At 52.6% G+C, this 13,001-nt stretch overlaps 6 protein-coding genes across 6 annotated transcripts; 3 read left to right on the top strand and 3 right to left on the bottom strand.

Moving 5' to 3' along the window:
* Window positions 1-227: 227 nt before the first annotated feature.
* Window positions 228-985, bottom strand: IAR55_005369 (60S ribosomal protein eL14; the record flags this gene model as incomplete). The annotated part of the gene is made up of 4 exons (XM_066948461.1): window positions 228-329; window positions 412-615; window positions 682-789; window positions 953-985. 4 exons carry the CDS (start codon window positions 983-985, stop codon window positions 228-230), a joined length of 447 nt encoding a protein of 148 aa, XP_066801029.1.
* A 1,368-nt stretch (window positions 986-2,353) lies between these two features.
* Window positions 2,354-3,370, top strand: IAR55_005368 (uncharacterized protein; the record flags this gene model as incomplete). The annotated part of the gene is made up of 3 exons (XM_066948460.1): window positions 2,354-2,961; window positions 3,026-3,108; window positions 3,162-3,370. 3 exons carry the CDS (start codon window positions 2,354-2,356, stop codon window positions 3,368-3,370), a joined length of 900 nt encoding a protein of 299 aa, XP_066801028.1.
* A 494-nt stretch (window positions 3,371-3,864) lies between these two features.
* IAR55_005367 (uncharacterized protein) lies at window positions 3,865-5,273 on the top strand (the record flags this gene model as incomplete). Its single annotated transcript, XM_066948459.1, has 6 exons — window positions 3,865-3,941; window positions 4,086-4,126; window positions 4,327-4,400; window positions 4,524-4,570; window positions 4,775-4,974; window positions 5,149-5,273. 6 exons carry the CDS (start codon window positions 3,865-3,867, stop codon window positions 5,271-5,273), a joined length of 564 nt encoding a protein of 187 aa, XP_066801027.1.
* A 224-nt stretch (window positions 5,274-5,497) lies between these two features.
* On the bottom strand, window positions 5,498-7,290 carry IAR55_005366 (mannose-6-phosphate isomerase, class I; the record flags this gene model as incomplete). The annotated part of the gene is made up of 5 exons (XM_066948458.1): window positions 5,498-5,955; window positions 6,035-6,117; window positions 6,189-6,572; window positions 6,715-7,001; window positions 7,144-7,290. 5 exons carry the CDS (start codon window positions 7,288-7,290, stop codon window positions 5,498-5,500), a joined length of 1,359 nt encoding a protein of 452 aa, XP_066801026.1.
* Window positions 7,291-7,786: 496 nt separating this feature from the next.
* IAR55_005365 (uncharacterized protein) lies at window positions 7,787-10,613 on the bottom strand (the record flags this gene model as incomplete). Its single annotated transcript, XM_066948457.1, has 5 exons — window positions 7,787-8,249; window positions 8,303-8,425; window positions 8,479-8,619; window positions 8,669-10,158; window positions 10,314-10,613. 5 exons carry the CDS (start codon window positions 10,611-10,613, stop codon window positions 7,787-7,789), a joined length of 2,517 nt encoding a protein of 838 aa, XP_066801025.1.
* Window positions 10,614-11,357: 744 nt separating this feature from the next.
* IAR55_005364 (uncharacterized protein) lies at window positions 11,358-12,685 on the top strand (the record flags this gene model as incomplete). The annotated part of the gene is made up of 4 exons (XM_066948456.1): window positions 11,358-11,831; window positions 11,879-12,088; window positions 12,144-12,389; window positions 12,452-12,685. The coding sequence occupies 4 exons, from the start codon at window positions 11,358-11,360 to the stop codon at window positions 12,683-12,685; spliced, it is 1,164 nt and encodes a 387-aa protein (XP_066801024.1).
* Between the last annotated feature and the right edge of the window lie 316 nt (window positions 12,686-13,001).

Here is a 13,001-nt window from a genome sequence, read left to right as displayed (position 1 = left end):
CACATACATACGCGCACACAAGACACGTGAACACGCTCGCAACACATGTTGATGATCGGAAATGTCATGACCCAACGACTACTTGTAGTCGCAATCTTTAGCATCTACAAGCAAGTCCCTCCTACACAGCAGGTCCCACAAGGGCTCCCACCGTTCACTCCTATCGTGCGCGCTCCTCCACCTACTCGCTTCCATCGCTCCCATCCTCTAACCTCCAGGAACTCCGTTTAAGCAGAAGCCTTCTTCTCCTTGACGTAGGCCTTTCGGACAAGATCTCGTCGGCTCTTCTTGGCGAGTTGAACCTGGAATCGGTCAAAGTCGGAAGAGTTCTGTCATACCCCGAAGCATCATCAGCCTCTCAGTCTTCCTTGAACCCGCATATGGTGGCTGTGTGATGTCGCACCGACTCACCTTCCTGGTCTGCCTGGCGGCCAACTTCTTGGCCCAACCGCTCTGCTCCCACTTCTCCAAAACACCAGCCTTCTCGAGGGCCTTCTTGAGGGGACCGGAACCAGCAGCTCGGGGAAGGTTGGCGAGGGTGTAAGGGGTGAGGATGAGGTTTCGGTAAGGGAAGGCTTGTCGGGGAACGGAAGTTGTGGGACCGTCAATGAGAGCCTGTTTTGTTGTGAAGATCGTCAGAACAGATGCAGTAGGTAAAGGAGGCAGACGAGATCCACCCACTCGGTTGTGGTCGATGATCTCAACGATCACGGCGAGCTTGCCGGCAGAAGGTCCGTCGTTAACGAGGACAACTCGGCCAACCTCGACAAAGCGCTTGAATGTGGATTGCTGTGAGAAAGGCCTAGAGTTAGCCCCGTGCTACGTTGATGATCTCCCGGCCAGCATTATCTATCCCCGTCGTTCCAAGCTCCATCGCTGAGCAGCACCCTCGACCGATGCTCTCCTCCATCTCTACAATCATGAAAAGATCGCGGACTGGCTTTGTCCGCACACCATATGCGACATGACTGAACAGTGAACCCATGGTCGATCGTCGGCTCAATATCGAGTGTCGCTCGTTGGTCCGTGTGTCCACTCGGCGTCCGTTTCACAAAGCTCGATTCTGATCCTCGTTCTGATCCTCCTTGTCCTTCCATATCTGTGTCCAACCGTTGATCTCCCCTCACTTGTCGTGCTCGTCCAGCTCCTCCAGTATGCTTTCCACGAACGGGAACCGCCCTCTCGAGACAAAGAACACCACTCACCACCATCTCGTCCAGATCCTCAGCGTAATTAGTCGGAGGGTAAGGTGAAAATAAAGAGGTAATGTGGAAAGTCTTGAAGGATGAAAGAGCGCAGGTATGTATCTGTGCGACGTAGTTGACGATAATCACCTCGAACCAAAGCCAGGGTGTGCACAAGTACAGCCAAACCGAGTGGAAGCCAAAGCCACAGCGAAAGAGGAAGCGGTGAAGGGGGGGGGGGTTGCGAAGAACGCTTCAAGATGTGGCACTGCAGCATACAGCATAAAAGGGTGGTATCGGACTTTACTTTATCGCCGATTTGCTCGCCAGAATTTGACTGTCGGAGTTATGGATCGCCCTGTTAGGACCTGTTGTGGCGGGCGGTTGTTTCTGTCTCCGAGTCTAAGCGCTAAACTCGAGAAGAATGAGTCAGCCAAATGTTGACGTTATTGCCCAAAGAGGCAGGTGCTGGATTTTGATCCCTATGAGTTCATACATTCTTGATACCCTCCATGGCCCCTCATCGATTATTCCAAATTCCCCCCCTTCCTCCTGAATTCGTATTCGTTATTCCTCATCTCAATCCATTCAACGTTCGCGATCATCATTACCTCTGACCTTCATCAAAACTTTGGTGACAGATACATCAGCATTTCGTCATCAACAAACGTCGGTCATTGATCACCACCACAGTCGACCTCGACCATCCTCAAAAGGAGCGCAGTACAAGCTCACCACCACGACGCTCGATCCTCTCGCGTAATTGGTTCCATCGGTCGAATCAAAAGCTCGCAACTCACACACATTCTTTTTCTTCTCCTTTTGTCCATCAAACAAAACTGCACGCGTGCGTCTTGTCCTCTTCGACACACACTCTCAAACACAGAGTATCGCACCATCGCATCTCACCTCGGCAATACTACCGCCACGACCCCGATACCACTGTAGCGTACGAAACACGTCAAACCCTTTGTCGACGCAGACGATATCTTGACTCCCTTCTCGACCTCTTTTGATCGTGACCCTCTTTGTGACAATAGGCAACGAGATCCCTTTCATTCCGGTGGAAGCCTTTCTAGTCACCTATAGGAGAGTACAGGACAGTACTTAGCCCGTCAGCCAACCACTCTCACCCCTCCTCTTACCATACGAGAAACTCACCATCAACAATGTTTCCCGATCTCCCCGAACACCTTCAGACCCTCAACGCCTTGCCCGGCAACTCTCCTCCTACCGCTGGTATGAATCAAGAGCAAGAAGAGGCATTCTGGGGATTCCTACACGCCGACGAACTGTTCCGAAACTTTGGCAACGTGCCCTCGCCATCTGAACAGGAGGAGAAGGACAAACAACAGCAGCACCAACAGACAGACTTTGTACCAAGTGTCCCAGCTCCTACCCCTGTCGTTGCGGCTACACCAGTCTCTGCATCCAGCGACAAGGACAACGGCAAATCCGGCAGCGCACCCACTCTCGAGTCTTTCATTGCCGCTTTCATCGGTCAACCCGGTGCATCATCATCATCATCCTCATCATCACAGCCGCACTCCGCCCAGACTCCCAGCATGCACAACAACTATCTCATTCATCTCCCTACCCCTTACGCCACCAACGACACTGCGGCTCCTACACCATCTGCTATTCCTACTTCCGAGGTCTTGCCTGGACCCAGCTCACTCTACGGTGACTTTGGTGATTCACCTTCCGAGGACGGAAGAATCACTGGTGCGAAGAGACTGAAGCAGGTTGGTGCCGGTCAAGTTGAACTCGAGGAGGAGTGAGTTATTTGCTTTTTGACAAGCCCTGACGGGTTGCACTAACACACATGTTTGTGGTTGTAGTAAACGACGAAGGAACACCGAGGCGTCTGCCCGTTTCCGAGCAAAGAAGAAGGAGCGTGAGCAAGCACTGGAGCGACGAGCTAGTGAGTGTTGCATTGACTGGGTGACAAGTGTCGAGATCTAACGTCATCCACAGAGGAGCTCGAAGCACAAGTGGCCGCTCTCGCCGCTGAGAACACTTCACTGGAGAACGAGAACCGATTACTGAAGGCTATCGTCTTGAACGGTGGCGGCCCTGCTTCCGCTGCTGTCGCTGCCGCTGGATTCGATGGCAGAACGGGCAATCTCGGTGCACTCCCATCCGCTCTTGCCGCGGTAGGCGGTAAGAGAGAGAGGGAGGAGTAGGTCATGAGAGGCATTCCGGTTGTAGGAGGACATTGTGATTATTCGGGTAGATGCTGCGGGTGGAAGGCTTTGTTCGAAGTAATAAGCAACAGAAGGGCATGTCTTTGTTTTTCGGTTTCTACAATATCTTGCGGCGTGGTCGCGTGTAGAAGTTTCATCTCTTGTTTTTTTTTTTTCAACGCCAGGTCAAGATTCTTGATATGTAAAGCAGACAAGATACAAGTCGTGAGATTGGATTGGGGCTGATCAGACTTTGATATGCAGCCTGTCTACAAGTCCCTCCATGGCGATTGGGTGCTTATGTGATTATCAGAGCGATTGATCTGGGTGACTGACACACTGATGGACTGATGGGTTTCTCGGTTTCACGCTCGGACCTCCTCTGAGCGTATACAAGTGGTGACTGCACCCATCCTTTCCTTCCTGATCAACATTCTACTTTCTGTTCTATACACCGCATTGATACACGCTGCTAATCCCGCTTTGACTCCAACATGCCTCCTCGTCAAGTCAAGCAATCTCAAGCACCCAGCAGCCCGGCTACGTCGAACGGATCGTGGAGCGAGGACAAGTGAGTGGAGTGTTCGTATTCGTCGGCCCATCACACGTCGTCACATCATCAAGAGGATTGGGAAGGATAGTTGACTCGATGGGGATTTGTTCCCTAACGTTTGGAGCTGACCCCTTGCTACCATTCGCTCGCTCTTGGTAAAAGCCAAGAACAAGATATTGGCCAGATCCTCAAAGAAGTCAAACGTATGCGTCCCGACCGTCCTTCTTTTCTTCCCTGTCTTCATATCTTGTTCCTTCGCCGGAGTCAAGAAATGATCACCTGCTTACCTGTCACTGACACACTGATACGTCTAACATGCCTTACTTTACCCTTGAACCTCTTCCCTCGCCTGGCCAATCAATTTCATTCCTATTCCGTCGAGAACTTACGCAAACCCATACAGAGAAGATCCATGCTGAACATAAACGACTCACTCAACGCACGTTGGAAGAAGCGAACAAGTACGTCGCGGACGTGGTGAGTTGTGCGAATTCTGGTATTACGAAGCCATGAGCGCTGCTCCTCGGTCGATGTGCTCTGGCCTATGCCCGTGCCCGTTGGACGGGAGGTGCGGTGCTGATGCCCTTGCATTCGATATAGAAAGAGAGGGTCGAGCAAGCTATCACGGTGACACATCGCGATGAGCTGTGAGTGGAGTGGCGCAACTCTGAGTCGAGTTCTTCTCATGCAAAAGTCGTGGCTCGAAGCCGTCTCCTTTCAAAGTCTCTATCCCCTTCCCCCCTTTGCCCCTCCCTCTCCTCCTATATCCCAAAACTGCTCAATCAGACTTCCTTACCCGGCGGTAAATCGTTCTGGCATTTCGTGATGAGACTGATCGCTGTTCATCCTAGCAACGAGATACACACCCTCCTCGTCCATTCCCTGTCCGAACAGGATACCATCCTCGCAACCCATTACGACGAGCTCCAATCCGTCGAACACGACATCGCGGGCATCGTCGCCGGCTTCTGGCGAGGCTGGAAGGGGGAGATTGAGCAGTGTCTCAAGACCGGGAGAGGGTGTGAGGTGGCCATGGGTCAGAGTCTGGAGGGTGCGTACGCTCATCGTCGTGCTACTTGACCTGGGTGGCGCATTCTCTCGCGGGACGGGACGATGGTGGTCTTGTCTGAGCGACGGGAGACGTGTTTTGGCGGGATGCTTTGGTTCTTTCTGTTTTTAGGAGGAAGGAGGAGATTAAATTGATCTGACCATTCTGACTTTCTAGATGAAGCAGAGAGCGTGCGAGTTCTCACCACAGCGGTACGACCAGACAGAGTCGACCAAGACCACGCACCGAGCGGTGGAAAGGGCAACGACGAAGAAACAGTGGCACAGAGCGAGGGGGAGTAGGCGAGATGGTCATACAGTATGTCCTGCACGAGCTGAGACGAGAGCCGGTGAGAGTGAGAGACAATGTGGATGAGGAGCATGGAACAGATACCCTACCCCGGTCATATAGCGTTGCACAAAAGTCTCACCGTTCATGTCCGTGGTATACTGTATGACAAATGATACATGCAATACATCGATCGACTCGTGCTATTGGCTACAGCTTCATCGACACCACTAGTCGTCTACTTCTCTCCCACCTCGTCTTTTCCCGCATCCCCATCATAGAACGCCATCCAGACCTCACCTTTATCCTTGACCGACCACTTGGTCTCCGTCCCGGCGCCTACAAACAACACCGTCCCTTCCCCACCTTCTACTTTACTTCCTTCTCCCGCCTGTACATCCCCCGCCGACCAATCACCTTCCAGGACGATCGCGACAGCGGGCCCATCCAAGGCTTTCAAAGTATCATCGCCCTGGATTCTCAAGATCGAAAATTCCTCAAACGGAGTAGAATAGACGGTGGTTTTCCCCGTGGACGATTTCGAGGAGAATGGTTGCGAGTCTAATTTGATTTCTGGGATGGACTTGGGTGTGCAAGTGACGGTTTGAGCGACGAGCGAGACGGTGTCTTTCTCTTCGGACGGCATGAAACCGACGTTGAGGACGTTGTCGCTGATCGCCATGAGTTCGACGATGTCTATGGGCCGAGTGTGCTGGCTCAGTAAGGACTGTGGACGGCCGTAGCGTTGCTCCAAGATCCCGCACGCCGCACTCACCACCTTCGAGCCAAGCATGAGGTCCATCTGCACCGACATACATCCCCTCGCCCTTTTTCAGCTCGACGAGGTTGAGGAAGAACCTGGAAGGCGTTGGGTTTCAGCTGACTCTGTCCGGTGTTTACAGGTCAAGCTGTCTCCCTCGCCCACTCACAGACTCGAGAACAACCCTCCATCTCCCGGATAATATTTGCCCGCACTCTCCGTCGCTTTGACCAGTCTCCCTTTTTCCTCCTCATCGATCCCTTTCTCCAACCCCTCAAAAGCCTTCTTCCCATCCTTCTTCACCCTCTCCGTGAAACGCTTCACGACCTTCTCATCATCTCCCAGATGGAGGAAACCCTCCCACACTTTCTGGAGTGTCTCGCCAGAAGGAGACGAAGTGAATGTCTTGATGTCGTCTTGGAGTCTGGGGGAAAGTTGCGAGATCTCGGGGACAGTGGCTAGGAAAGACACGATTTGGTGGTATGGACGGAAGGCTGCGAAGCCGAGGAAGGTGGGGGATAGACAGACGGCGATTTCGGGTTTGTGATTTGTGCTGCGATCCGCGATCCAAACCCAGAGAGTCAGTCATCTCTCGTGTTCTTTTTCCCGCCACGACTACGACTACGACTACGACTTCGCCATGACCTGGCTCTTTGACGTTACGTAGCCCATCGAAAGCGACGCGCTTCACTCACTCTGGGAACTTGTCCGGCTCCTTCTCATGCAATTTCCTCGCCAACTCCTTGTTCGGATGAATCTGCAACGGCAAGGCCTGCTTACAACACAGCACTTTGAACAAGAACGGCACGTGTCCCTCTATCTGATCCTCCGTTCCGGACCCTTTCGCACCGTCGAAGGGGGTCTTGAATTTCTCGGCGGCGGAACCGAGCAAGGATGGATCGGATTGGATGTGTTTCGACAAGAGGGTTTTGGGCGAGGAAAACAGGTATGCAGGGTTGGTAGGGTGGGTTCCCATCCATAGCTGTGTGATGTAAATAGGTATGTATGTGTGTCAGCCTCGAGTCCTAATGGAATGGAAAACATGGACATGTCATGTCGTCTTTGACTCGATCTCAATCAAGAGAGAGTAGAACAGATCCTGTTGGATCAAAACCCCCACCCACCTCGGCATACGTCTGATCAGACTTGATCTCGAACCCTTGCTCCGAAGCATTCTTCGTCAGTCTCGCAGCCATCGAATCGTTCCCCACTTTCCCCCATTCATATTCGTTGGGCTTGACAAGCAATCGCTGGATCTTATTGGAGGTCATGTCGGCTCTGGTTTACTGAACACTTGAGGAGTATGCTCACGACTTGTGATTGCGTGTTAAAATTGGAAACGAAATCCAAATGATTGAGTTCAATTTGACGTCGCGACGAATGCTCCAAACCAATGTCGTCAAACTGAGACGTCATTATGACACTGGAGGTGGAGAGTGGAGGCAAAAGCTAACGAATGCAAAGGTTAGTCACCGCAGCCCGCGGGCGGAGGGCTCTCGAGTGTGGAAGGATGAGGTAAAACCGATCACACTCTTGCTTGCCTATCTGAACTTGACTCCACACCGTCTAGGTATACTCGTCGCATCTCATGACAATGGGCAAACACTCCTACAAATTCTGGATACAACGATCTGTCAAAGATATTCAACTGATCAGGCATCACAACTCAAAACTCAAGTATACTTTACACGGATACACTTTCACACAATGCTAAGGATTCTCTAAAGCTTCTATCGATACCCTTTGCGAGACGTTCGATGAGATCGCTTACTGCTTCTTTCCACAAACCTTCTTGGGAACGGCGTAGCCATCGGTCCTGATACCACCGCCCCAGGGAGTAGTACCAACGACCCTGGCGTCTGTGCCCAGACCCCTTTCGGCGAAAGCGGACCAGATCAAACAGGTGTTCGCACCGCCAGTCAAGATCTGATCGGCCTGGATGATCGCGTCTCGAGCGTCGAAGAAGCTAGGCCTACAAGGCTGAAGCTTCATCGCGTCGATGATGAGCTGAGCTGCGAGGGTGTTTCCGTGCTTGGGGACAAGGGGGACAGGTCGGCCAAGCGAGTCCACGGACTCCTCCGCAGTCTTGGTGTAGTAATCGTTGGCAATCGAGGTGTTGGTAGGAGGGAAGAGCGTTTTGGAGAAGCCGTACTTCTCGATGAGTCGCTGGGAGACGACGAAGAGGAACTCTGCCCAGACTTCGCCGATGGCGTGGACGCCCCAGTACGATCTGAGGAGGGATCAGCATATGAACGGGGGCTGGCTATCACTGTATTTACTCACCCCTTGTCGAGGTATTTGTAGGTAGAAGGGTTGGTGGTGCTGTTGGTGGCGTACTTGTAGTTACGGATACCGGTGTCTCGGTTGGCAGCCCAAGCACCCATAGCGTAGGTGTCAGTACCGTTCCTAGACAGCGCTGTTAGCTTGTGCCATACAGCCGCGAACAATACAGCACTCACGAGAATTGGTGGTGCTCCTCGATCTGCCTGATGAGAGTAGCCAAGGCATCACCCCATCCTTCACCCATACCACCAGCCTCGCCATAACCAAGACAACCAGAGTTGGCCGGGCCACCGGTAAGGCGCGTCGACAGACCGTGACTGGAAGTCTTGTCAGCAGAGTATGCGACGATTGACGGGGAAAGCTCACCTGTACTCGTGAATGACGATACCTGCTTCATCGTCACCGTCTCTGTAAGGCGTGGCAGTGTCCCAAACATACATCCTCATTCTTGGAGCCTGACCATCTGGCGGGGTCATGAAGTTGGCGTTGTTGTAACCGCTACCGTCCTGAGCGTTACAAATCACGGGGTCACCTCCCTTACCGCCTAAGCCGTGGTTGTATGCCTGGAAGTTTCCGGAGATCTCGTCGAAACCGAACCGGTAGAGCAAGTCATGGAACATGTTGGAGGTGTAGAAGAGCTGAGTGACGACTTGGTCAATGTACTCCTTGGGAGCGAGACCTTCGTACTCTCCATAGTCGTAAACGAACACCTTGGACTCATTAACAGGTCGGTAATTGGTTAAGAAGGCATTCTGACCCTGCCAGTTCTCATGAGCGTAGACGTTGTTGCCGGCAGTGGTCGAGAAGGTGGTGTAGTTGCCGTTGACATGCTCTCCGGGAATCTTGGAGGACCAAGGGTTGGCATGAGAGGGGTACTTGTGCCATCCGAGGGGAGACGCAACGGTATCCCAAGGCTCAGTGACAACGGAAAGGTTACCAGTGGTGGGATCGTTGATTCCCCAGGGGAAGACTTGGTATGAGTAAGGCTCAATCTTCTTGGGAGGTGAAGGAAGCGGCTTTTGCTTGCCGCCCTTCCTGATGCCAGCCTCTTTGTGCTCGTGTGCTTCGAATTCGTAATCGCTTGCCCAGTCGACGATACGCAAGAGCTCGCCGGTGGTGGCATCCACATACGCTTCGTACCAGCTGTCGTTCATCTCGACCTCGTACTTCCAGACCAATCTGGGGGTTCCCTGCGACACCTGCGTGTACATGAGTCGCGCAGGGACATCGGAAAGCACGCCAGATTTGTCGAGACCGGGACCGGAGATGACTTCGGTAGGAGGCTCCGCAGGAGCTTGCTTGGGCGCAAGGGAGTGGTGAGGTGTCGATAGGAAGTCAACGACGGCAAGGTCGGGGCGGAGACCTTCAGGGGAATGAGAGAGCCTAGGCAGGAGAGCCACGAGACCTTCGACGGGAGTAAGGACATTGCCTGAGGAAGCGGCCTTAACCTCGCACAAAGCGTCCATGTGGTGTTTCACGTGTCGCATAGACTTGTGGATCTTCTTGACTTGGTGCTCGTCGACCTCAGCGTGGTGAGGGCTAAAGCCAAGAGCAGCTTGAGCTGCGGCCTTGACAATCCCCCATGCACCTTTGTTGCCTTGAAGCGCGTTGAGATCGGCTTTGTGTGTTTCGTACTGGTCTTGGAGGATTGTGCACACGCGTTCGGTCTCGCCCGATGGTCCAGCTTGAAGCTCAGATATCGAAGGAGCAGATCCTGGGTGGAACGAGTTACCCCATGAGAGGATACGACCGTCTCGGTCAATGTTGACGTTGATGTCACCGTCGGAAACTTCGAGACCGTTGATGAGTTGACGAGCGTGAACGTAGGTGACACCGGTACGAGAATCGGTGTAGGTCTATGATGAGGGGGGGCTGCGTCAGCTCTTCTGCCACTGAGTTTAGGGTTTGAGTGGATCGTGTGCAGACGTGTGAAGTGACCAAGTATCGTTCTTTTCTTTGGGTGATCGACCACACAAAACGGAGTGCACAAGAGTCAAAAGGCTAAACTCACATCATCACGAATGTAGAACGCTTGACCCTCTTCGCCCTCGACCTTTGACGCGATAAAGGTCTTTGCCACCTCTCTCACATCGACGTCACCGAGCAAGCCTGATGCTTGGACGATGGCGATGGTGAGGGGCTCTTCGAGCACCTCGAAGGATGCATGAGAGTGAGTAGGACCGAATGAGAGTGATTTACGAGGTTGATGATGTGATGAGATGGAATGATCGTGTTGCGCTCCTTTGTGGGGACGTGCGACAGTGAGAGTGGCAAGGAGGGGAAGGAGTGAGATGAGCGCTGAAGTGCGCATGATGTATGCAGTGTTATACTAATACAACGATTGGAGGGACTGTATGTATGCGATAGAGATGTATGATGTATGAGGCAGTGATACTGAAGAGGAAGGGAAAGAAGAGATTGGGGGTTACGCGTTGATTGATAGGTTCTATCTATATACCTTGCCTTTGGTGTGTGTGATGTCGTGCGCTATCGTTCTTAGCTGTAAAAGCTAACTCGATAAGAGAGAATGAGACGGCTGGATTGGGGGGGGGGAAGGGGGAGATACCGCTTAATCAAAACCCAATATTACGCACTCCCAATCAGGCAGTATTTCCCGATCTAGTAGGTTGTTTCGAATCGGTTTACGTAAACTAGCCTGTCACGGCCACATCCGTGATACCGGAATGAGGAGATTGAGGGTGGCAGTGCCAATGACATGTGGGGACTCCACTCGGTGCCTGTTTGTTGACATGGAATATAGACCTTTACACCGTCGAGCGCTTTGACCTTGTGTACACGGGACGAGTACACAACAACCAACTTTTCAACGTGTGTACATTCAACAGCGACAAACACATTTCCTTTCCTTCTAGAACACACGCCCCTCGCACGAGAACCAAGTACTTGTCAAGTGTTTGATTTCTTTCGCTCACAAACCCGCGAACTACTTGATCTTGGTGTTTCGACCTCCACCTTATACCCACAATCATACTTTGGCTTGTCCACGCATCACACCTCACCGCACCCTCTCGCCTTTTCTACCCGATCGATCAGCATGTCCCCATACGCCCACTCGGAAGAGTCCCATGAGCCATCATCTTTCTCTCCGATGACAGAGCCGATCTCAGCCTTCTCCCCGGCGACTCCGCCGCTCGGAAACCATGAGCCTGAACGAGGAGACATGGTCGAACAGCTTCTCGACGCGCCCGACCCAATCGCCTCGAGGTTCATCGATAACTCCTCTCTCACCTCCACCGACGTTAAAGCAGATCCCATCCTCTCCGCGCTGGCAAGACGACAGCAGTCTCAAGGTCAAGCTTCTGCGGGCACACCGACGAAAGTGATGTTCAAGGCGAGACCGGCACCGAGCAGTACGAGGGCAGTGGGGTTGGGCCCAAAGATGACCAAATCTGCTGCTTTGAGATTGGGCCTCAAGTGGGATGAAGTGAGACCGAGGAGAGTGACCGGCGAGAAGAGGGACGAGGTGGTCAAGGGTACTCCGGGGTACAAGAGAGTTGGATTGGGTATCGTGAGTCTCCTTACTCTAGACAAAGGAGCTCAAGGGAGATTTTGCAGACCGTCCCATCTCTTGCTGCGCCCTCTGTGGCTCCTCGCGCCACCAAGTCCTCACAGCTTCGCGCAGGTGGCCAAGGCTCAACCCCGATCAAATCTGCCAGAAAAGATCCCGAAGCAATCATCGCCGCGAACAAGGCCCGAGCTTTGGAGGAAAAAGAAAGGAGAAGGAAGAGTATAGCTCTTCCGTCCAGTCTGAGCGCTCCAAGCATCGTAAGCTTTTACGCTACATGCTGTCAGGATCCTCGCTAATGGTAAGTATGAGCAGGCTCCCAGACAGAACAAGTCGTCTCTTCTCCGAACCGGAGGTCAGATCGTCAAATCACCTACTATGGCCAAATCCCCAATCAGCACCTCGTCACTCACTCGGACGATGTCAGCATTGAAGGTGACTTCCGTGGCCAACTTTGTCGAGCCAAACGACGATACTGGCTTGGATCAGCAAAAGCATGATGAGAAGGCCAAGACAAGGTCGAGCATGGCTGGCGTGAGAAGTCTCGGTGCCCCAAGCATCGTGAGTGATACCGACCGAGCTATGAATAGTCGAAGACTGACAACGGTCGGGTCCTTCTCTAGGCACCAAGACTCAACAAAGCTGCACTGCTTCGAGCACCAACATCTTCCACATCTATGCCATCATTCTCTTCGTTACCCACCATCCAGGCCAAGGTCTTATCCACCCCTTCGACCAAGTCTGCCGTCGCATCGGTAAGGAGTGCAGCAAAGACTGCCGCGTCCCCGTCAGTCGGTCCGCGACCCACAAAGTCGAGCTTGCTTCGCGCAGCTCAAGGTACCAAGGTGCTGGTCTGATATATGGTTTCTTGTTCAATTCACTGTCTGTTGCGATTCTGGCCATTTCACTGTTTACGTTTTATGTTCTCGACGATCACGATCATGACTATACGCACCTATACACGAGCCTCCTAATACATGCCCGTTCCGCGAAAGATAGAAATAATGATTATTATCAATGACTATGCAACGTTTATGCCAAACTAAGGCTCTAAATGTGAAATGGGAGATCTATAAATTAATTCGGAAGTCGGACCCTTGTGTCAGGGTTCTTCCGGTTAACTTTAAACGTCACGATGATGGACGTCACCCCTTCTCCGATCGTCATTTGCCC

Source organism: Kwoniella newhampshirensis, chromosome 11, assembly GCF_039105145.1.
Source record: "Kwoniella newhampshirensis strain CBS 13917 chromosome 11, whole genome shotgun sequence".
In the NCBI taxonomy this organism is placed as follows: Eukaryota; Fungi; Basidiomycota; class Tremellomycetes; order Tremellales; family Cryptococcaceae; genus Kwoniella; species Kwoniella newhampshirensis.
Note: the sequence above shows the minus strand (reverse complement) of the source record. Positions and strands in the feature narration are given on the sequence as shown.